Raw genomic sequence first — 24,895 nt, forward strand, 5'->3', positions numbered from 1 at the left:
TTCTCTTGCCGTAGAAAGGGTCCCAAAGATCTATAAATCTAACTTTCTTTATCTTGTATGTCCCCTTTCGTTTATCCCTCTGGCCTTACTGGGGGGTGAAGTGGCTGACATTGAATCTTGGGAGAATACCAATAACTATAGTATTATTTCTCTTGTTTCTAGCTGTTTCAGCAGTTTTTTTTTTCTATCTGTTTAACCAAAAGTTCTGTTTGGCCAGCAGTATCCTTTCTTGGGAATAAGTCATTTTCAGTTTTGCCTCTACAATAATAATGGTCTTCTTTCTTGTTTTCTGTTATAGTTTTACTGACTACTTCCTCTATCTTCTGTGCATTGGCACCTGGATAGGCATAATGTTTGATGTTTAATTACTTTTACCAGCAACCAATACTCAAACCCTTATCCTTACAGGCTTAAGATAGTACATCCTTTTCTGGATACTTCTTTCAATAATAACATTTTACGTAGTTAATCAAAATTTCATCCAATAGTTTTGTACTCTGAGGTTAATGTAATTTGTATGGCAGCTGGAAGATTACTTAAAAACTTTAACTTAAGGTAAACTATGAGCTTCAAAGTGACAGAAGAATATTGATTACAAATGAGATCATAATCAGATTTCCAAGAATAGAAAGACAAATTAAATGCCTCAACAGGAATATAAAATTCACAGTTAACATAGAAAGATTAAAGGATCAAAAGTCTAAAGATCCCTGATCTGATTCATAGAAACACTGACCATAGTAAATAATAATGAATTTACATCCTACAGTGTAAGAAAGATAAGGGTGTTTCTAAATACAATATTTAAAAAGAAATCAGATTTCTACTCACCGCTCCTGCACCTCCAGCAACAGTTTCATAATAGCCAACAGTTTTGTCTCCAAATGTTATATTGTTCATACAGCCTTGAGATGCAGCACAGGCACCAAATGCTTTAAGAATGACATCTACCACTCGCTGTGAAGTTTGCACATTACCACCAACAACAGCAGCATCTTCAGAAGGATCTAAAAGACACCCTGGGGGGATTTTGATCTGAACTGGATTTAAGCAGCCCTGTAATGAAAATTATTGTTGTACAATTTCTAACATAATGAGAAATTTACTTATCATCTTTTATAATATCATAATAGAACAGAATAAAAAATATCAAACTTCTGTCATGGTAGACCTTATTTTATTCCAATTCTTTAAATCTACTCCCATTGCACTGAAAAATGCTCAGCTAATGAAAATAGCAAACTTCCAATTACCTCTATAAAAAAAAGGTTTTGAATTTCTCTAAAGGTAATGTAAAATATACTTGCATTTCATTAGGTTTTAGAGGAAAATAAATTTTCCCAACAATAAAAATATCTTGAACAAACTATTACAATGGTATTTTATAAGGGGAATCATTCTATGGGCAGTAAGTTCATGAGGAAACTGATATGGAACCCATCACCTTATCAGTAGATTATACACCCCGAATGCAGTATAAAATAAGGCAGGTTGAATCTCCTGCAAAAATGTTCCTCAATTAGACATTTTCATTACCCTCTTCTAAAATGATCAATATAAACAAAGGCATTTAAATTATACAAACTATGTAATGCCAAGAGGTCAAAGTCCTCCTTGACTGGTTTCATGTACTAAAGAAGGGCCTGTTAAGTTAACTGACACTTCAGCTTCTGCTACACAAGGCCCTGGCAGATTGACTGCCCATGCATAGAGGTAAAATGTCTTCAAAATTTTTAGAAGCAGCATGAAGTTTGAAGGACAAGGGAACCATCACAATATAAAAGGACAAAAAGGCTGACAACTCATTATTCTACACCAAAGTATGTGGCAAAAAACTTTATACCTATCAGGCAGTTAGCACCAGGTTCCAAAGAACCAACACAAAACCTATCAATGTACAATCAACGGCAAAAGAAGTGTTGCCTACCTCCCTTACTTTCACACCCTTTTTCTATAGAGTTTACAATGTCAGGTGTAAGACGGCAGTATTGGACGAGGAAGGGTAGCCGGTTAAGGCTGTTAGGAGGTTAGAGGCGAGGCAAGGAAACATTTGTCTGAATGTCAGAGATTTTTCTCTAAAAAATGTCTCATATTAATGAATAAAAATTCTTTACACTTTGAAATCGTTCACTTGTTTAATGTGCAGGACATTATGAATATAATAAAACAAACATGAAAACATTCAACATCAAAAATATTAGAAAATTCACGAATGAAGTACTAGAAATCTCTCTCTCTCTCTCTCTCTAATGATAATCTAAATGCATAACAATAAATTAATTTTATCGATCATAACCAAATTCGTTTATGGATTTTCATCATATAAACACTCAAAATCTATGATTAGTGACTAAATTTGTGGTTATATACACGTCTTGTTCAGTAGTTTTGTCATCAAACAAAAAAAATTAGAAAATTGATGTCAAAATTAACACCCAAGGTATGAAGTAAACTTCTTACAGCCATTCTTGTTTTTGATGATAATTCAACTACAATTTTTAAAATCTTATGTTAGTCTCTAAAATCTGAAAATCTGTCATGTCATAATGCATTAATGTTTTTGAATTTTTTTTTCAGGTAGCTATCTGGATTCCAGTGATCATTGCGTTGTATCTAATCCGTAATCTGATCTAAGATGGAGATCATTGGCATAGTGTTTTTCTGATGCCTCGTGACTTTGCCGTTTGGGATTTTTATATCTACATTCATCATTTTTCATCCATGAGGCTCGAACTGTTTTATAAGTAGTGGGTTTATTATTATTATTATTACTAACTAAGCTACAACCCTAGATGGAAAAGCAACATGCTATAAGCCCAAGGGCTCCAGGTGGGAATAATAGCCCCCTGAGGAAAGGAAATAAGGGAATAATAAATATAAGTAATGAAAATAAAAATAAAATATTTTAAAAACATTAACAATATTAAAACAGATATTTGATTTATAGACTATAAAAGGATTATGTAAGCCAGTTCAACAATAAAACATTTACTGCGAGTTTGAACTTTTGAAGTTCTACCGATTCAACTACCCGATTAGGATGATCATTCCACAACTTGGTCACAGCTGGAATAAAACTTCTAGAATACTGTGTAGTATTGAGCCTCATGATGGAGAAGGCCTGACTATTAGAATTAACTGCATACCTAGTATTACGAACAGGATGGAACTGTCTGGGGCATATACTTATATACAAATAAAGTATTGCTATAATTAATAAAGATAATCTAATTTCCAAATATGGATCTAGTTCTCCAAAAAACTTTATTTTCTTAATCTCAAGAACAGCTGAATGTTATACAAATATTTTTCCTATACTCTTGGTGTTTATTTTATCACACTTGTAAAAATATTGTAAAAGTTGCCTTTCCTAAAATAAATTTTGTTCCGACCCAAGCACCTTAAGAAGCTAATATTAAAGGCTATATCATTCCTTCTGATGAAGAAACTCTAACGCAACAGAAAAATTAATGTTGCCTTGGAATAACTTTGTGATATACCCCCTGTGATCACGAATTTTAGAAAAATGTAATTTTCCCTCCTGAAAAATACTATACTTCTGTAGAAACACAAGTAAAGCATGGTTGAAGAGGGGCAATACCTGCTATGAAACAAAAATTATCAAATAAAGGAGCAAGAATGGAAGAGTCGGTATTAATTTCTGGAGTTGGATATTGGCTGAGGGGTCAGGGTAGCTTGGCATACTGTCGGGAACATTCGCAAACAATATTTATGTTGAAGTATTGGAGGAAGAGTTCTTGCCTACAGTGAGAGCTATGGCTATTCCTAATCCACTCTCTATCATTTTGGTGCTTGACAATAGCCTGATTCATAATTGTCAAGTGGTGAAAAAAATGGTTAAATCATCACCCAGAAATGGAAGTTAGTCGTATAGTTGGCCAGCAAAGGGGTGTGCCTTAAATCCTATAGAGGATCTACTAGTAATTATGGTTTGTAACTGGAACATTGTAGTGGGTTGCGGACTGCGGCCAGACGTAGTACCCAGACTGCCTAATGGCCGAATGCCGACCACACCCAAACTTTTCACTACACATAAAATACGGTAGAATACCCAGAGACATGGGCGAAAGGTAAACAATCAAGAATGAGCTGGCTACTGGGCACTACCCCTTAATTATATACTAGCAAGGGGACTCAGCTAGAACCTCAAAACTTCTTATTACCCTATCTTGAGTACTGTATACGTCTCTCTCTGCAGCTGTACTAATAAAGAGGAGTAATAGGCTTTCTAGGTAAGATATTTCTTTATTTCAAGTTAACTGAACATGAACATTAGAAGAAAAAAAAAAACAATAATGAAATTATTATTTTTAGGCTAGAACGTAAAACACCCTCTGGGAGGAAATGTATTGAAAAGATTATTGAAAAAATTATTCATTTCCAAAATGAAAAAATAGTAAGTTTTTCGACCTAACACTTGTATATAAATTTACAGTCCTACAATAACTAGACTAAAAAATTATTAGAGAAAAGTAAACTGTTCACCTGTTGGATAATCTTATATCAATACAAAATCACCAGGAACAAGTAATTCAGTAAGCCACACATTAAGAAAAAAAAAAAACAAGATATAAAATACAAGTCCTACCAATTACCATCCCATCGAGTTCCAAATGCAAAATTGATACTGTAAGTGTTAACATCAAGACAGAGCCTCTTCAGTCAAGGTATATTTTTGAAAGCTTCAAGCTAAAGAGAACCCAGCAACATTGTAGTTCATGAACTAGGTAATTGTTCAACAGGGTCTGTACATTGACTACCCTTGAAGTTGGGCTATCAGAAATTTTATCTGTCACTTTGTGGTCGCTAGTTTCTGAAGACACATATTATATGCACCAATATCCATGGAAAATCAATGTCAGATAAAAGAGGCAACTACAACGTGGTGAGAACACAACTATCAGTGATAAGACTGATCACATAATAGGAATCACATTACAAATATTGCACCCATAACTGTAGTCTAGAAGACGAGCGAGTCATTTGAATATATCAGGAGAAAAAACTAATTGCATCAACAGTGGGCTTTGACATTGGTAGGATTCTCAGCCTTTTTAAGTCTAAAACCTGATTTCTGTACAAACAAAGGAAGGGGTCATGAGACGAACGATATGGACAAGAGCTCAACAGTTTAAAAAAAAAAAAAAACTATAATTTGTATTTTCCCTAGCCATCATAATGAAAGCCTTTGAGGTATGGAAGTCTATTAGACGTCACCCGAAAATCAGTGCTGGGCACTTGAGTCACCACTTGCGCCATGCGTCGACGACGGAAAGACCATTTCATCGACGCTTAACGCAATGAAGATAAAATTAAAAAAGCGTTAAAAAGAGGTTGGTGCAAATACAATTTCACCAATAAAATTTTGAGTCATTTTCCCCTCAAAGCCAAGTTTTCTGTGTAATCATCTAATAATCTTGCTTTATTACAATTTAATTTTTGTTTTCTTGATCTTTTTCATATGGGACTTCTCATTTCTAGTAAAAACTAAATTTGGAGAGAGCCTTACCTTACCTTATTGCCTTATTTTATGTTTGGTTTTCCCCAGGTCCCTCAGTGTGAGGCACCTCGTATATCCACCAGAGAGTTGCTAATGCATCTCCCAGTGTATTTTGCATCTTCCAGTCTTGGATGGTCTGGGATGCATCTTAGGTGTTTATCGAGCTTATTCTTAAACACATCTACACTCACTCCTGATATGTTTCTTAGATGAGCTGGCAGCACATTAAATAGTTGCTGCATTATCGATGCTGGTGCGTAGTGGATTAATGTCCTGTGTGCCTTCCTTAGTTTTGGGCACTATTAATCTACCTCGGCTTTCTCTTTCTGATATTTTTAGCTCCATGATGTTTTCAGAAATTCCTTCGATTTGCTTGTATTATCATATAGCGTTCTCTTCTCCTTACTAGACTGTACAATTTTAAAAATTGCAGTCTTTCCCAGTAGTCAAGGTCCTTAACTTCTCCTATTCTAGCAGTAAAGGACCTTTGTACACTCTCTATTTGTGCAATATCCTTTTGGTAATGTGAATACCATATCACATTGCAGTACTCGAGTGTACTACGTACATAAGTTTTGTACAAGATAATCATGTGTTCAGCTTTTCTTGTTTTAAAGTGCCTGAATAGCATTCCCATTTTTGCTTTAAATTTAGCCAACAACGTTGCTATTTAGTCGTTGCATAACATATTCCTGTTTAACATTACACCAAGGTCTTTAATTGCTTCCTTGTTTGTGATTGTCTCGTTATTAGGTCCCCTGTATGCATATACCATTCTTTCTCTGTTTCCATAATTTATTGATTCAAATTTGTCAAAGTTAAATACCATCCTATTTATCTCTGCCCATTCATATATTTTTAGATTTCTTTGTAATGAGTTTCTATCTTCATCATAAGTAATTTTCCTACTTATTCTTGTGTCATCGGCGAAACTTCTCACTATAGAGTCTTTAACATCACAGTCTATGTCTGAGATCGTAATAACAAACAGCAGTGCAGCTAATACCGTACCCTGTGGCACGCCAGATATTACCTGAGCTTCATCTGATTTCTCGTCATTTGCAACCACTATATTTTCTGTTTTGTAGAAATTCTTTTATCCATTTTCCTATCTTTCCCACAATATTATGCTTTCTCATTTTCTTTTAATATATCATGGTCTACCTTGTCAAAGGCTTTTGAAAAATCTAGATAGACCACATCTGTGTCTTTTTCATTTATCATATTTTTGTATATGTTTTCATAGTGTACTCTTTCCGGGCACAAAACCGTGTTGACCTATATTAAATAAATTATTTTTAACCAAATGATTCATTATTTTCTTTTTTATTACCCTTTCATACACTTTCATAATATGTGATGTTAGACTAACAGGTCTATAATTGCTTGCCTCTAGTCTTGAACCACTTTTGAAAATAGGGGTTATATATGCTAATTTATGTTTAACATATATCTCTCTCATATCTACACTTTGTCTTAGCAGTATTGCAAGCGGCTTTGTGATAGTGTGTGAAGTTTTTTTTTTAACAAAATCCCTGGAACTCCATCTGGCCCGGCCGCTTATCCAATTTTAATTTCGCTTATAGCCTGCACAATATCTCCTTCATTAATATCTATATCCATTAGATATTCAATATTTTCTTCTCTCATTTCTGTTTCATTATTCTCATTCGCAATTCTTGACGTGAATTCACTCTTATATTTTTCTGCTATTATGTTGCATATTTCCCTTTTTTTTTTTTATTTGTTAACCATCCTCCAATTCTTAGAGGGCCTATTTCTAATCTCCCTTTATTCATCTTTTTTTGCATAGGAGTAAAATACTTTGGGGTTTTTCTTGATATTTTGAAGTGTCCTTTCTTATAAGTCCCTTTTCATTTTCTTTCGATTGTATAATTTTTTTCTACATTTTCTATCTTGCTTTTTATTTCTATCATGTTCCATAAATTTTTTTCTTTTGCAAGATTTTTCTTCCACTTTCTAATTTTCTGAAATAAGATCCTTCTGTCTCTTGGTATGCATGTCTGATGCTTATTTTTTTTTTTTTTTTTTTTTTTTGGTACTTATTTTTCAACAGTTTTCTCCAGTATTTTGTACAGTATATCCATATTTACCTGTATATCATCACTTACTAATACATTTTTCCAATCTTTGTTCAATTCTTCATTTATTTCTGACCATTTTATATTCTTACTATAAATATTATATTTTCCATATCCTTCCCATCGTTTTGTGCTTTGTTTATCTCTATGTTCACTTGCTTTGGAATGGACTATTAATTCTATGACATTGTGGTCTGAAATTCCCATGTTATACACTATTATTTCTTTAACATAATTCACCTCATTCACAAATACTAAATCTAGGACATTGTCCTTTCTTGTTGGAATGTGGTTTATTTGTTGCATATTATGTTCTAATAGCATATCCTGAAGCTATTCAAGCTGCCTCTTGTCTTTTGCACTACTATTACTCTCTTTTTTTATATGTATATATAAAACCACTTTCTTCTATCCATTCTTTCAAATCCATGAAAGGAGAGTTAAAATCTCCAGATAGCAGCATATTCCAGTCTTTATGGTTTCTACATATATCATCTATTGTTTCTATTATTATGTCAAACTCCTTAGTATTTGGGGGTCTGTAAACTACAATATTCACTAATTTTTCATATTCAAATTCTACCGCAATCAATTCACATTCTGTGTTGCTGTATTTTTCACACTTTTCCTTGATTTATGTCTCTTCCATATATTGCGGTTCCCCCTTGATTCTTATTTGTTCTGTCTGATCTATATGTTTGGAAACCCTTTATCTGGTCATCACTGCCAGTCTCTTGGGAATACCATGTTTCACTTATATTTAATATATCTATTTTTTCAATTTGGGTTAGTTCTTCTAAGAACTCTATTTTCCTTTTAGAGTTACTCGTGACTAAACCCTGTGCATTCATCACTATGATGGTTTGTGTTTCATCCCCATTATCTAATAATGGCGATAATATGGATTCTCCCATGTTTCCTTCCTGTTCTGATATGATGTTCTTTTCTTCATTTCCTGGAATTCTGCCATTATAAAATCCAACTTTTCTATTATATTTGCTCTTTCGCCTTCATATTTATTTTTGTGTGTATACCTGCAATTATTCCCATATCTGCACCAATCCCTGGCATCATAAATGTATTCTTTGTAGTTTGTCTCTAATTGTGCATATTTGGGTTGAAAGGCATCATATCTTTGGGCCTTTTGTGCATAGCGTGGTATATACTCGGCTTGGTTTTTTTTTTTTTTTTTTTTTTTTTTTAATTTTTGCTTTCATTTTTCTAGTCTGTTTGCTTTTGAATTTTCTGACTTTCAATCATGGTTGCAGGATGCATATTTCGCCAATTTTTGTTGAATTTGCATCCTTTTCCTTCTTTCAGGTTTTTGCATATTTTTGGATGGAGATCTCTGCATTTGTCTCCATATCTGTCTAAATATGCACATTTGCCATATATTTCATAATTATGGCATATCTTTGAATGCTTGTAGTAGCATCTTTCGCCAAATCTGCAATTCACTCTTTTCAGTAAATTGCAGACAATATCTTTTTTTTGTCTTGCTCTTCCCTAAAAGTATGTAGGTCTGGGTAGTCTCTTGGGTCTATTATTTGTTTCCATCTGATTATTTATTTCTTCGTAATTATGTTGCTGAATGGCATCATATGTTGTATCAATGATTTCCTCTGCATCCTTACACATATCCTGTTCATTGTTCTCTTCTTCTTCTTCTTTTTCATCTTCAACTATTTTCAAATTCAGCCTCGACTTAATTATATTTTCTATCCAGACTAAGCATGTTGAGCAGAATGCCTTTGTGTCTTTATTATTAATTTTTTGTTGTACTTCAGCGCAAGTAGGGCGTGTTGGTACATGACATGCATCGCATTCCCTTAACAATTGTTGCGGATTAAGGATACTGTACCACATCTTACATGTATTGCACCATTTTGGCATTCTTTTTCCCAATGCATCAATCAGCATATTCCCCATATTGTACTTTTTAATGTTCTTGAATGGAATGTGCTGATTGATGTAAACTTTCTTTATAAGTCTCTTTATCACCTGGATCTTCTTTGGAATTTTTTCTATTATTTTGATGATGTTTTCCGCAGACTTGCTCCAGTTTGTTGGATCATATTGTTTCAATATGTTTGAGAATATTTTTCCGTCACACTGGTTGGAGCTATTAGCGACCTCTGTTATCAAGAGGTCTAGTTCTTGTTGTGCCAACTCATGGAATTTACACTTGTTCTTGCTGATTGCAGCAATATTCCTCCTTGCTTGTGTTATAGGCTGCCATCTTGTTCAGATTTTTAGTAATTCACAGGAAAACTATCTTATGCCGATGTTTTATCCCGCTTTTCTGACCTCAAACTAATCACCGACTATTCACGAAAACTTGTAGCTATATTGCACTCGATAGCCTTTTGTTATTCGCATCAAATCAGCCAATTTCTCGGACCACAAAATGGGACTCACTAGCATACAGTAACACTCACTCAGAGAGAGAGAGAGAGAGAGAGAGAGAGAGAGAGAGAGAGAGAGAGAGAGTCTGTTTTACCATACATACTCAACTAAAAACTACTATTTCAATAATTTATTTATTATATGGTTTATATCCTATTAGGCTAATCGTTTACAGATTGTAGTTTAAGTCTGTACTACTGTGATACTATAATCATGATACAATAATAGAAATAAAATTAATCAACTAACTAAACTTAGTAACTTATAAGTATAATAAAATAAAAATAGATGAGGCTGAGTTTTATTTTTAATTAAATAACCCAAATAATATTAAAGACAAATTAGTAAATTATTAATATAAATCTAATGTAAATAAAAAATCAATTGAATTGTAAAATATCTAATCTATAGTATTTTATATATATATATATATATATATATATATATATATATATATATGATGTTTCATGTAAATTAGATTTATTAGTTACGATTACCGTATCCGCCAATGAAGTAATGCCGTGAAAAAAAGACGCAACTTAAAAAAAAAAAAAAAGTATTGACAGCGACAGAACGGCCCACCGCAAATGAGGAATTGACGCTAACACAATGACCCCAAACGAATGACGCAGCCAGCTTTGCCGAAAATATGCCAAAATCCAGTTTTTGGTATACTGTATCTGGATGTAATTATTGATACTTGAGATGAATGAGCATCTCACTAAAGACTGTATTTTTGGGCTCAGGCCACGTTGTGCTGATGGAAGGGTTCCTATAGGTAGTCTTCTAAGCGGGGTTTACACGGGCGAGCAGCTCGTCGAGCCTGGCTCGACAACCCTGTGTTTGAATTGATGTTCGAGCGTGTAAACGGGCTATTTGGTTGTCGAGCGCGCTCGTCGAGCGGCTCGATGAAAGTCAGGCTCATCTTGACTTTTGTGGGCGGAGCTACATTGTTTGACGAGCGGTGTGAATGTGTGAACGGGTGTCGAGCATCGAAGATTCGAACCTCAGTTGTTATTCAAACCTGCTATAGGAAACGTCATCAAAGAAATGCATAATTGCTGCCATAAATGAAAGTAAGAATGAGAAGGAAGTCGTACTTGATTTCATACATGCATATCGGGCTCATCCAGCTTTATGGAAAGTTAAATCAAAAGACTATTCCTATAAAGTAGCCAGAAACAAAGGAATAGCGGACACTCAGTCTTTCATGTGGAGTTATGACCTTCCTCATAGTAATGAAAGGGCTGACACGATTCGGTAGATCAATGTACGTGTCTTCATCCATACGCAAATAATTGCGCCAGTCATCAGGCTCTAATTTTAGAGCAACAAGAAAGTTGGTATATGAAAATTTCTCTCTTTTGATCTTTTTTTTTTTTCCTTCTTAGTGCCACTGCTAAAGCAATGGCTATCAAATCGTCCTGGTCGAGAGACATGTTGACGTTGTTTTATCACGAAGCACACTGAGGCTCCATGTACTGTCTGAAAGCTCTTCGAGCCGTTCTACAAGTAGGTTTGACAACCGTGCTCGACGAGCTGCTCGGCCGTGTAAACCCCGCTTAAGGGATATTTGCTACAGTGATATTCCCAGAGAATTAAATCAAAGGTCTTCAGGATTCCAACTCCTGGCACGAGTATCCAATAAAGGGATTTTGACGAAGGAAAAATCTATTTCTGGGGAGAGACCTGTGGCGCCCGGTGAAAAGGGTCCTTCTTATACACTTTTCTGATATAAACCTTCCAATTATACCAGAGAAAGATAAAAGCATGGAATGCAGAGGTTACTACCCTCGCGCGAGCACCTTGTGGGTGTCGTGTATAAAGCAGAGGCGCGTGAAAACCACTATTCACAGGCTGTCTTCCATTTAGCTAATTCCTTCGTCAAAGGGATGGGCCGATACAGAGGCACCAGCTACGCTACCAGAGCCACGCCACCGACGCCCCGACGCGAGCGCCATCTGAACAATATCCTTCTACTTTGGACTTGCTAGCGTGTGTGTAGAATTTTGTGCTCTCGGTGTTTTCACTTTCGTGGATTTATTTCGTCATGACCGAAGCTCCAACTTCACCCATTCCAATGTTAAGTACCATAGTTTGTTTTGACAGCTTTTTGTAGTACTGTACCGGGCAATTGTCCTCTTCCCAGTATAGTCTGTTTTTATTTCTACCGGCTGGGCCCTCCGCGGTGTCGGCAGCCATTGTTGTTTTGCTTTGTCTCGCTGGGAATTCATGTTAGTTTTTCCCATTTGGTACTCTGTCAGTTAGGTTCTTGGTTAAGTCACTGGCCTTATGCCTTTTTGAACCATTATTATTATTAGTATTATTATTATTTCCCATGGTACTTTTTGCTAGCAAGTACAGTCTGCGAACAAGAATAGCATTCTGGCTTTATTATAGTTTAGTACCCGCCCCGCGAGTCATTTGTCAGTGGACTATATCCTTTTAAATTTGGTTATAGCAGACGTTATTCTTCGTTTGTAGTCTTGTATTTGACGTTACAATTTTATTGTTATACTTATATCATATTGTTGTGTGCTTATTAGGTTCTTATAGTGTAACCACGAGAGCGAGAGATTGGAGTTCCCGTTTTCTGTATCCAGTCACGAGTTACCCTTTCTCTCGTTTTCTTTCTTAACCTCGGGTATGAGAAGTGGATTTCCCGTTTTCCGTTTTGTACGTTCAACGAGTTCTCCCTCCCCCCTTTCCCTCTACAGGTATATGCTATCTTACGAGTTATTTAGTTTGTGGTTACTATTGAGATAGATAGCGTTATTTAATAGGTCCCGTTACTGTGCGAGTTATTGTTCTGGGATGTCATTAAGAACCCCCCCCCTGTTCCCCTCGTAGTTCCGTCCTCTCCCCGTTACGGCTTGGGAGTAGGATCTGAACATTCATCCACTCCGCCTTGAGTTCTACTCCGCCATGAGGGAAGTGAACTCTCGTTTATCGCGGTAGATAGGTTCCAGACCCGACCGCGATAGGTGAAAATCCGCGAAGTAGTGACACCATATTTACCTATTTATTTAACATGTATATTCAGACTTTTAAAACATTCCCTTGTACGTAGTACTGTTAACAAACTACCCTTTAATGTACAGAACACTTAATGCATGTACTACAGTACCCTAAACTAAAACAGGCACAAATATTAAAGGCGACTTTATATCATGCGTTTCCTAAACACGCCAAAAAGCATGATAAAAAATGGCAACCAATGTTTTGTTTACGTTTATCTCTGATCATAATGAAGAAACAAACGCATTTATACATCTGTGTATAGGTTAGTTTTTGCATCGATTATATTGATTATTCAGTACAGTATGTTGATTTTGTTATTACCAATGTTTTACTTAATTTTTCTTAGGACTTCCAAATGAAATGTTTTTCTTTATGACGCCGCCTGAAACGACGGCGTCATAAAGTACGCTCAGTAAACAAACGAAGGCATTTAACGCGCATGATGAAAGTGATAAATAATGATATTACAGTAAAAGCTTTTATAAAATATGTTATTACAAATATTATTTACCGTATCTATATAAAATCATACATACGTAGCAAAGCAGGAAAACAATTTACGAGAGAGAGAGAGAGAGAGAGAGAGAGAGAGAGAGAGAGAGAGAGAGAGAGAGAGAGAGAGAGAGAGAGAGAGTTGTTTTTACATACGTAAATGTAAATTTTAAATAAAAAAAAGCCCCATTTCATATAAAATAGATTACAAATATTTTACTTTATTATATTACGTACAGTAGTCTGTATAATACTGTAAAGTTCAGTACAGTATGTTGTTGTTATAGTCGTGGCGATGAAATTCTCACGAAACAAAAACACGCCATTTGATTAAAACAGCTGATTCATTCTCTCTCTCTCTCTCTCTCTCTCTCTCTCTCTCTCTCTCTCTCTCTCTCTCTCTCTCTCTCTCTCTCTCTCTCTCTCTCTCTCTCGTGTTATACAATACTTACATTTAGATGAAGAAACTAAAATTAGTTTTCTTAGTGTCAATTAAATACGAAACGAAAAAATTATGCCGAGTCTACATCCATTTCAATCATAGCTAAAAATACGGCATCCGATTTCATCAGCAAACCACTATTTTTTGGGAAAAATCATCTTATTCTAGAAAATTGCTACTCTTTAAATAGTTAATTGCACATTAAAAAAGCGTGTACTTTTGTTTTTAAATTTCGGGTGTGTTTTAAAAATCGAGTATTGTTGACTTCTTTTTGTTTTACTTTTGGCTGTGATTAGATCAGCTGACATCTAGCTGCCGCTCGAGAGTGTACGAATACACTAACAAAGTATCGTTTATACAATTTCTTAACTTATTCAAACCGTCTACAGTATACAGTTGATATTACATAAGCACCAATGTGTTATAACCTATCAAATTTTTTTGTTTATTACATTTAAACCCCTCTCTCTCTCTCTCTCTCTCTCTCTCTCTCTCTCTCTCTCTCTCTCTCTCTCTCTCTACCTCTCTCTCTACCTCTACCTCTCTCTCTACCTCTACCTCTCTCTCTCTCTCTACCTCTCCCTCTCTCTCTACCTCTCTCTCTCTCTGTGGGCTACTTTTCACTACCTCCCATTCCTTACCTCTCTCTATCTCTCTAACAAATGATATCTTTGTTGCTCCTCAAAATTTCATTTATATTGAAAATCAATCATGATTCAATTTTCCTTACTTTCTCCAATCTCGCACCATCGGTCACATCGCGGTATTTTCGAAATTTCCGGAAAATCCGCGATATATGTATATACAGTACATGGGTTATGAAAAAAATCCGCGAAGTGGTGAATCCGCGATGGTCGAACCGCGAAGTAGCGAGGGCTCACTCTACTCAATGAGTTTGGAACTATTGTTATATATTGTTTAGATACAACCCTCTGGGAGGGCCTACATATATTGTTTAGATACAACCCTCTGGAAGGGCCTCATCCTCCGGTGGCCCTTACACCGGTCTCCGGCCACGGCCATATCCACACAAATATTCATTATTAATCACAATTGAATTATTCAGTACCTTTCACCGACCTCCGGCTTCACCGGAGATCACCAATATGCTTAACTATTATATTAGCCTTTAGCTACTGCTTGTGTTTTATAATTTATTCATTACGGGCCTGTCACTGGATCCCCGACCCTCAGAGGTTCGGCAGATTTCATTAGATTATTTATTCTTATTTTAATAATATCTATAGTGATACGGACCCATTTCCATTGCTCCGGCACACTCCGGTGCAGGAAACTTTTATATTTAACGTATTTTAATATGGAGCTCCAGCTCTCAATCACTGAATTCCCCTAAGCACACATATTTCATTATAACTAGGCTCTGTTAGTAGATCTTAATCCCCTACCAGAGTCTCAAGGAACATCCAGATTTATGTCTCCTTTCTTTTACAGAAGGTCCGTTGTGCTGCCCAAGGCTGCCCCGCCTCGTTCAACGACCCCGTTGGACATGACCTCTGTCGTTCCCATGCACATTGCGCCATCTCCATTATTCAGGAGCCGGGACAAGCCACATATATGGTTTGGTTCCCGGAATCGTGCACACTCTGTTACGAGTTGTCCTCAATACTCCTGAACGATGATGTAAGGGGGTTTTCGTTTTGTTCCTTGTTTATCTTTTGCAGACATTAATTTGTCCCTTAATCATATATACATGGTATATTTCGGAGGGCGATCCTTCTCCTTCATCACTAATCACCTCAACTCTTTCAGGCCGATGATGAGTCTCTTCGGTCAGCAAGGGCTGCTCTTCGTCCTTGGGTGTCGGGCTTCGGCAGGAATGCCCCGACTGGTGCACCCTATCTCCTCGATGGAGACATGGCCTCCCGTCTCTTCCCAGGCTCGACAACTGCAGCAGTCACTCCGGAAGTTGCTGCCCCTTTAATTGAAGAAGTCAGAGCAACCATTTCTGCGGAAGATGAACCCCTTTTACCGCTGGACGTGGCAGATCTAGATCTAGACGTGGAACCCATGGACGAGCAGGTAAGTGGTGCCGAGTTGGTGGAAACCTTTTTCTCTCCTACTCCTTCTTCTACCTCTTCCTTTCTCGGCTTTGATAAGCCTAAGGCTTCTCCTCGGGATCCCTCTGTCCCCGTACGACCCAAGGTGAAGCCACTACGTACTTATAAGTCTTCAGCTTTGCCAGTATCGACGTCACCGGACTCTCGACTGCTCCTGATGTTCCTATTGCTCCCCATAAAACCGTGACTTCTAAGAAGTCCAAGTCTATCAAGTCCAAGGCACCACCAACGGGTGGCTCTCAGGTACCCTCCTTCCCCGTCGAACTGATCAGGGATATAGTCAAGGAGCAAATTCAACAACAGTCTGGGGCTATGACAGAGCTTAAAGATATGGTGGCTACTCTGATCCGCTTCGGAACTCAGATTCCGCCTCCTTCAGCCCCAGACGCATCGAAGCTACCTCCCTTCGATAAAAACAATCCTTGGAGGTTTGCCTTGCATGCCCCATACTTAGATGGTTCACTAACTCTAGAGGGCATAGGCACCCGCCCTCTAGAGGACCTGGAATTCTACCCCCCGGGGCTAGAATTCCCATGCAATGGCTTCGCACGCCTAAAGGAGCATGCATTGGTTTGAATGGACAAGGTACCGAAGGAAACGGTGATATTTCCGAAAGAGCAGGCCCAAGCTATCTGGGCCAGAACTCTATCAGAGTGGGGGTGTAATAACTCCAAGCTCACCCCACACAAAGGTGCCTTCACTATTTTTACGACGGCAGCGTCCATCTCTTTACCGCTCATAGACAAAATCATAGAGCTGACAATACAGGCCATCAAGGAAGGCTCTTCCATGCCGGCTCTCAAGGAGACGGACCCCACCTCATTGCTTATTCCGAGTACCTCTGCAACCTGGGACGACGCGTCTTCTACCTTCACAGTGGGGAAGCTAGACCCAGACTGTGCCTCTACTCTTTTTTCTGAGAAGCTCCCCAGATTACTAGAGAGTCTTCTCAAAACTGAGTTCGAGACCCGTAATAGGCTAGCTAGGTCCCTCCCCTCCATCACCTCCATAGAGTCCCTAGCATCGGTTTACCCAACGGAAACATTGTTCAGGGTTCTCACAAAGAACCTGCTTCTGTCCTACCAAGTAGACCTCCATGACTTCTGGTCGGCTCGGGTTAGCTGCAGGAAGTTCGTTCTGTCTGAGGCTTCCATCAGACATGAACCAAACAGGCTGATAGCGTCCTCCTGCTGGGGTAAGAACCTATTCCCTCAGAACGAAGTTGATAAGGTTCTTCAGGACGCTGCGAGGGCAAACCAAAATTTGCAAGTAAGGTGGGGCCTCTCGAACAAAAGGAAGATCGAATCCCACAAGCAAACGTTCTTCAAGAAGAAGCAGAGATTTATTCCTTACAAGACGAACCGGGGCCACTACCACCAATCGTCAGTTCCCCACACGTCGACACAGTCCCCCTCCGCTTCGACTTCTCAATAACCAGCTCCCTCTCAGCAAGTAGTCTACCTCACTGCTCCCCCAGGTGCACAGCCCAACCCCACTTGGATGTCCTCTCCAGCATACAACCCTAGCTACAAATCCTCTGGTTCCTTTCGTGGACACCAGAAAGGAAGCTACAGAGGTAGAGGACAGTTCCGCCAGTGAGGCGGACCTAAAGCACGGGGTGCTCGGGGAGGGAAGGGACTTAGGTTCACTCCCTCGCAATGATGTGTTCCCGGTAGGAGGGAGACTTTATCACTTTCGAGACCATTGGACCTTCAATCCATGGGCTCACAGCATAATATCCAAAGGCTTGGGTTGGAAATGGTCACAGGGATCTCCACCTCCACCAGTGACCTTCTTCCAGAAACCCACTCCCATCCTGAAAGAGTACACCACAGAGTTACTCAAGAAAAAAGCTATCAAACGGGTTCGATCCCTGAAATTCCAAGGCCGCCTGTTTACAATTCCAAAGAAAGACTCGTCGGCGTTGAGAGTAGTTCTGGACTTGTCAAAACTAAACTCTTACATTCTCTGAGACAAGTTCCGTATGCTGACTATCTCTCAGGTACGGACCTTACTTCCCCGTGGGGCCGTCACCACCTCTATCGACCTTACCGACGCCTATTATCATGTGCCGGTAGCTCGAAACTTCTCTCCTTACCTAGGCTTCCGTCTCGGCAAGAAAGACTTTGCATTCAGTCATGCCCTTCGGTCTCAGCATTGCCCCCAGGATCTTCACGAAACTGGGAGAGACTGTGCTCGAACAACTCAGGAACCAAGGGATACAGATCATCGCCTATCTGGACGATTGGCTCATTTGGGCTCAGTTGAACCAGGAATGCAACAGAGCTACGACAAAGGTCATTCAATTTCTCGGCAAACTGGGATTCCAAGTCAATCTCCGAAAATCTCGCCTACAACCATCAAGCCACTTCGAATGGTTAGGCATCCGGTGGGACCTTTCAAAGCACAGGCTCTCCCTTCCTCCCAAGAAGGTAAGGGAGATAGCTTCCAAGGTCAGGAACTTTCTCAAACACAAACAGGTGTCCAGAAGAGCTCTAGAACGAATCCTCGGCCTTCTCCAATTTGCCTCACTAACCGATCTCCTATTAAAAGCCAAACTCAAAGACATCAATCGAGTTTGGAGAAAGAGAGCTACAATACCTCCGAGAGACATTGTTCAGATGGCGCTCACGTCGGGGTGTCGGTGGTGTGGCTCTGGTAGCGTAGCTGGTGCCTCTGTATCGGCCCATTCCTTTGACGAAGGAATTAGCTAAATGGAAGACAGCCTGTGAATAGTGGTTTTCACGCGCCTCTGCTTTATACACGACACCCACAAGGTGCTCGCGCGAGGGTAGTAACCTCTGCATTCCATGCTTTTATCTTTCTCTGGTATAATTGGAAGGTTTATATCAGAAAAGTGTATAAGAAGGACCCTTTTCACCGGCCGCCACAGGTCGACCCAGAAAAGGATATCGTATAATATCAGGGGACGTATTCTAGATACAACACATGGCAATCTTCACCCTGAATAGATTTAACGCTTTGATGTAAGGGGGAAGAGTGGCAAAAGAAAGGGGTGCCGTTCTACATACCAGGTGGATCTCCTTCCCTACTACTACCGCGACACCATTCCTTTTCTTGTAGCCTTGCTAAGAGTGTGTGCTCTCCCTTAGCCCGGTGTTTTTCTCAAGTCTTGGAATTATCTCATCATGTAATTATCAACACCTTCATCATCTGGAAAGTTGAGTATAATTCTTTCCTTGGTGTAATTTTGGTCTCACTTTTCACGGTTAAATTCATTAATTTAAGTGTGTTTTGGTGAGCATTGCTGTCACTGGAGGCAGCCATTTTCCGACTACTGTCGCCCTTTATATTCTTGTATATTATTTAGATAGTAGGGCGACCCTTTCCCGGCTTTACGCTAATATGTTAGCTATTTAGGCAATTTATATAAGATGTGATATTGCATGTATGAAACTCAACTCTTACTATCATGTGACTTTACTTAACGTATTCAGGCTGGAACCCCAGTGGTACTCTATCACCTTTGCTGAGGTTCCCACCGGAGCAGATTTATCTTTGCTCATCTATATGTTAGTAAAGTAATTTCCCCTGTTTAGCCTCAATCTTTAGCATTTCTCATCGATTCTGATGAGATGTTATATTCTCTCGAATTTATGGAATTCCAGATAAATTACGATAATTATCCTCTCTCTGAGAGAAGAGGCTAAACCCTTCTTCCCTCCGAGTGGTGCTGCCGGCATAGGCGGCCGTCACTGTCTCTCTTCATTGCTGTCGAGTAGAATGATGTTCTTCCTGCCTCCGGCTTTGAATCAGATAGTGACATACTCAGGGTGCCCTTGTCTTGCCGACGGCAACATTGTCAACATAGGAAGTCATACTTCCCAGCTCACTGTTTTGAGGAGGACGACATAACCTGCCGCCACCTCTTACAACAATGAACTATAAGACACTCAACACCTCCCCCCCCCGTCCTTTCGTGACGGCATGTTGTCACAAGATTCTTTTGCTGGTACTCTGACAATCACCCCGGCTTGCTGGGATGATTGCGTTATCGGCAGGTGTTCTGCCGGCGGAAATTAGTTCCTTCGTCTTGCTACCGCCTTCCCCCTGACTTCCCTTCCTTGATAGGAATTTGATAAGAATGGGGGAGGACTGAGACGTCTTCTGACGGCTTCCGGCAGGAAACCTAACATACTTTGGGAAGTACTCAGCTCTCTCTTGAGTTGCCATTTACATTCCTTAGCCGCCGACTCTATTGCTGGCGACAAGCTAGTATGTAGATGTGTGGAAGCCAGAATCTGACAGATTCTTCCCCCTTCCATTGGAACTTTCACTTCTTTAATCTTTTTCTATTTCTTTTGGTTAGCACTGTCGGTACTAGCCTAATGCCGGCAGTAACTTCCAGCAGACTACTGAATATAATTATACAGTAGTAAACATGTTTTCTAACATATCCCTTGATTCCCATCGCAGACGATTGTTGAGACCACAATCCTTTATTGAGGTTGAGTAATCCCTCAATACCCAGATGGTTTCTTTGATCATCGGGGATTTACAATACCCGATCTGTATCAATACAGTACTACAGGTGGATGACGTTGGTGTAAATTACTAACACTAACTCTAGTTTCTAGAGTTTCTCTCCACCGTAACCTTCCCTATAAGGGAAACTGAATATCAATACGGACGTAAGTCTCAGCAATAGTCTGAGAAGGGAATTCACTCGGATATGTGTCTTTTCTTATTTCCTTTCAAGATTACTATCCTAAGCTACCATTTACAATAGTGATTACTATTGTTGCTATATATTTCATGCTTTATATATCACATGATACTCAAGGAAAATTTATCCTTCTTTACAGGATTATCCTGGGGAGAAATGTGGAGCGATGTTCTACAACCACAAGGGGAGGGGAGGGGCTTCTGTGGCCACACAATGTGTAGGTCTCATGCCCCCTGCTGCATCAAAGGAGCCCTGAAATATTGGGATCTGAAAGGCTGCAACATCTGCTTGACCCTGCTAACTAACGGCTTCGGCGAGGCCCCCTTAGTTACCCTAGAGACTAGGGACACGGCGAGGGATACCCTTCGCAAGTAGGTAAAGGGGTTCCAGAAGAACTCCCCGGGACCATACTTAGCCAACGACTCCTTGAGGCATACATTGTTCCCCAAGACTCTCCCTAATGTGGCAATGTCCCAGGAACAGCTCCGGTTTCCCTTCATCAAGTTGAAGGTTGACTCGGACACCAATAGGACCATACAGTAGAAGACATGGACATCCAACAAGAGAGGATGTCAGAAGTGTCCTCTGACACGGAACAAGCCCTGCTGCACAGTATCCCTGAAGAGGATGAGGATCTTCCCCTCGTGGAGGAAGAGGAATCCCTCTCGACGACGGCAGAAGACCCTCAGTTTGCCGTAGCTGCATCCCAGTCACTCCCATCAACGTACTCTGCACTGACTCCACAATCTGTTGCTCAGGCCAATGCGAGTGAAGAGATTCTGCCGTCTCTTAAACTCATGATGGAGTTATTCCAACAGGAGCAGAAGGCCATGCAGGAGTCGTTCAGGCAGCTGCAAAGAAACATGCAGGAGAAGATTGACCGTCTCGGAACCGCCATGGGCACGTCTAAGAAGCCTCTTAGAGTGTCCGATCTCCCTCATTGCTCCGAATTCAATCCCTGGAGGTATGCGGAGCACATGCCCATGACGGATGGGAAACTATTCGTTCCCGAGAAACTGGGAGTCAGGCCGGTTAAAGACCTCGAGTTCTGGCCTAACTTCCCTGCTTATCCTGAGTGCTACGTGAGGCTGCGGGACGAAAGTGCGACCCGAGAAGAAACAGTCCCTAAGGAAGTTATCGTGTTTGAACATGATAAGGCGCAGGCCATCCTTCTCCCTGAAGGGAGCCGAATATTCTAAAGTGTCAGCACTGAGCAAGAAACATGCTACCTTTCTTGCCCCGTTCGACTCTGTCGTCAAAGCTGCCGACGAGGGAAAACCCTGCCCGACTTTGGAAGAATGCAAGCCATTCTCCCTCACACTGCCTACCAATGAAGGAAAGTGGAAGGATGTCCACCTAACCTTCTCCATCTCCAAATTAGACCTGGAGATCGCAGGACAACAGCTCAACGAGAACCTAAGTTGCCAGACCATCTTCTGAAGAAGGAACAGGAGTCGAAGGAAAGCCTTGCAGCCTCCCTCTCTCATCAGAACTGCTTGGAACTAAGTGCGAGCAAGCATGATGCCCCGAAAATCTTCCTTTTCCTAGCCAAGTCTCACATGGGTACCCTTGTGAAGGACTTTTACACTTTCCTCGGGGAGAGGAGAGCTTGCAGAGGGTTCGTCCTGGTGGCAACGACCATCCGGCACGAACCAAGGAAGCTGATTAGCTCGAAAATCTGGGGTAAAGACCTCTTTCCACAGGATCTGGTCCAAGAGGTCATTGCGAAGGCAGCTATGGAGAACAGGACCTTCTCCAAAAATGGGGCATATCCTTAAAGAGGAAATCTTCTACAGAAGGAGGCCCCAACCCAAGAACAAGAGGGCAAGGAGACTGCGAAGACCCGCTCAAGTCCCAGCCATGACCATGACCACAATGCCTCAGACCACCTTCCAGATGGTCCCTTAGCAGTTGGTAACTCAGTCGCCGGTGTGTAATCCTACCTTTGAGAGGCAGTCGACTTCCTTTCGGTTCAGCCAGAAAGGAAGAGGTTCTAGGAGTTCTCCAAGAGGTAACTTCTCTCGGTGCCGAAGAGGACATGGTCGCAGAGGAAAATCTACAGGTCCCCCAAGCAATGAGGGGTTTTAGGAGGGGGCAGACTCCATCGTTTTCGGGATCGCTGGACCTTCGATCCCTGGGCCCACAGCCTAATTACGAATGGACTCGAGTGGAAATGGAGCAAAAACTCCACCCCGTTTTTCTAGAATTCTTCCAACACTCCACCCCCTTGTTAGAAAAAAATATCTCAAAACTCTTGACCAAGAAGGAGATAAGGAAAACGAAGTCCATCAACTTCTAGGGAAGGCTGTTTTGTGTTCCCAAGAAAGACTCAGACAAACTCAGAGTCATTCTAGACTTGTCTCCACTCAACAAGTTCATCGAGAACAAGAAGTTCCGGATGCTTACTTCTGCCAAAAAGGGCATTCACGGTCTCAATAGACATGGCAGATGCTTACTGGCATCTCCCATTGAGTCGCCTCTTCTCCTCCTACCTAGGATTCAGACTACAGAAGTAATAGTTTGTCTTCAGAGCAATGCCCTTTGGACTGAACACAGCCCCAAGGATATTCACCAAGCTAGCAGACACAGTCGTTCAACAGCTACGCACCGAAGGTGCTCAAGTGGTAGCTTACTTAGATGATTGGTTGGTATGGGCAGCATCCAAGATTACTCGTCTGCAGGCAGCTCAAAAAGTGATCCAGTTTCTGGAACACTTAGGCTTCAAAATTAACCGCAAGAAGTCTCGCCTCACTCCAGCTTAACAGTTCCAGGGGTTGGGAATCCAAAGGAACTTTAAGTCACACCACCTCTCCATTCCATCCAAGAAGAGGAGGGAGCTAGCGGTATCTGTCAGGAGACTAATCCGTTACAAAAGGATTTAAAAAACGCCAACACGAAAGAGTCTTGGGCTCTACAGTTCGCAGCAATGACAGACCCAGTGCTAAAGGCACGTTTAAAAGATGCATCCAGAGCCTGGAGGAAATACGCATCGAACGATCGAAGGGATCAACTAAGGTTGACTCCAGCCTTGTTGCGCAGACAATTAAAGCTGTGGTCCAGTGCCTTCGGTGGTGATCCATACGGATGGCTCCTTGGAAGGATGGAGAGGTCATTCTCCCGACAGGATGGTGCAAGGGATTTGGTCACGCCAGTTCAAAAGATTTCATATCAACATTTTGGAAACTATGGCAGTGTTCCTGACATTGAAGAGCCTATCTCCTCACAGATCAACCCACATCAGGTTGGTCCTGAACAACGAGGTGATAGTAAAGTGTCTAAATCGACAAGGCTCGAGATCACCTCACATAAACCATGTGATGTTAGCCATCTTCTACCTGGCAAGGAAGAAGAGATGGCACTTATCAGCAGTTCATCTATAAGGGTTCCAAAATGTGACAGCGGACGCTCTATCCAGGCGAAAGCCCATAGAGACAGAATGGTCCTTGGACGCAGACTCATTCTCCTTCATCTTAGGATAAGTCCCAGAACTGCAGATCGACCTCTTCGCAATGAGCGACAACAAGAAACTATCTCGTTACGTAGCCCCTTACCTGGACACTCAAGCAGAAGCGATGGATAGCATGTCTCCAGACTGGAAGAGATAGAATTATATTTACCTGTTTCCACAAACCAACCTCCTGCTAAAAGTCCTCGACAAGCTGAGATCCTTCAGAGGGACGGCAGCAGTGGTAGCCCCCAAGTGGCCCAAGAGCATTTGGTTCCCCCTAGTCCTAGAGTGGAATCTGAAGCTGTTTCCACTGCCGAATCCAGTGCTGTCCTAACCGGTCCAGAAGTCGACTGTCTACACTTCATCCTCGAGAACCAACAACCTACATCTCATGATTTCCTCGCCCTAGCGGCGAGCAAAAGGTTCGGAATCTCAAGAGATAAAGTTGACTTCATCGAAGAGTACAGGTCATGTTCTACTAGGAGACAGTACGAATCGTCATGGAAGAAATGGGTGACCTTTGTGAAAGAAAGGAAACCAACAGAAATATCGATAGATTTCTGTCTTGCATTCTTCATACACCACGAATAAGGACTGGCCTCCACAACAATTACTTCTTGTAAGTCGGCCCTGGCTAGACCACTTCTGTATGCTTTTGAGGTGGACCTCTCAGGTGAAATCTTTAATAAGATTCTGAA

General features: G+C 40.4%; 1 protein-coding gene across 1 annotated transcript in view; it reads right to left on the reverse strand.

Annotated features, from left to right (window-relative positions):
- Window positions 1-24,895, reverse strand: part of LOC137640084 (5-oxoprolinase) — a 547,197-nt gene that overhangs the window by 76,108 nt on the left and 446,194 nt on the right. Inside the window, exon 20 of the mRNA XM_068372538.1 lies at window positions 832-1,056. Coding sequence (XP_068228639.1) covers window positions 832-1,056 — 225 coding nt within the window. The remainder of the gene's footprint in view (window positions 1-831; window positions 1,057-24,895) is intronic.

The sequence above is a fragment of the Palaemon carinicauda genome, chromosome 4, assembly GCF_036898095.1.
Source record: "Palaemon carinicauda isolate YSFRI2023 chromosome 4, ASM3689809v2, whole genome shotgun sequence".
Taxonomy (NCBI): domain Eukaryota; kingdom Metazoa; phylum Arthropoda; class Malacostraca; order Decapoda; family Palaemonidae; genus Palaemon; species Palaemon carinicauda.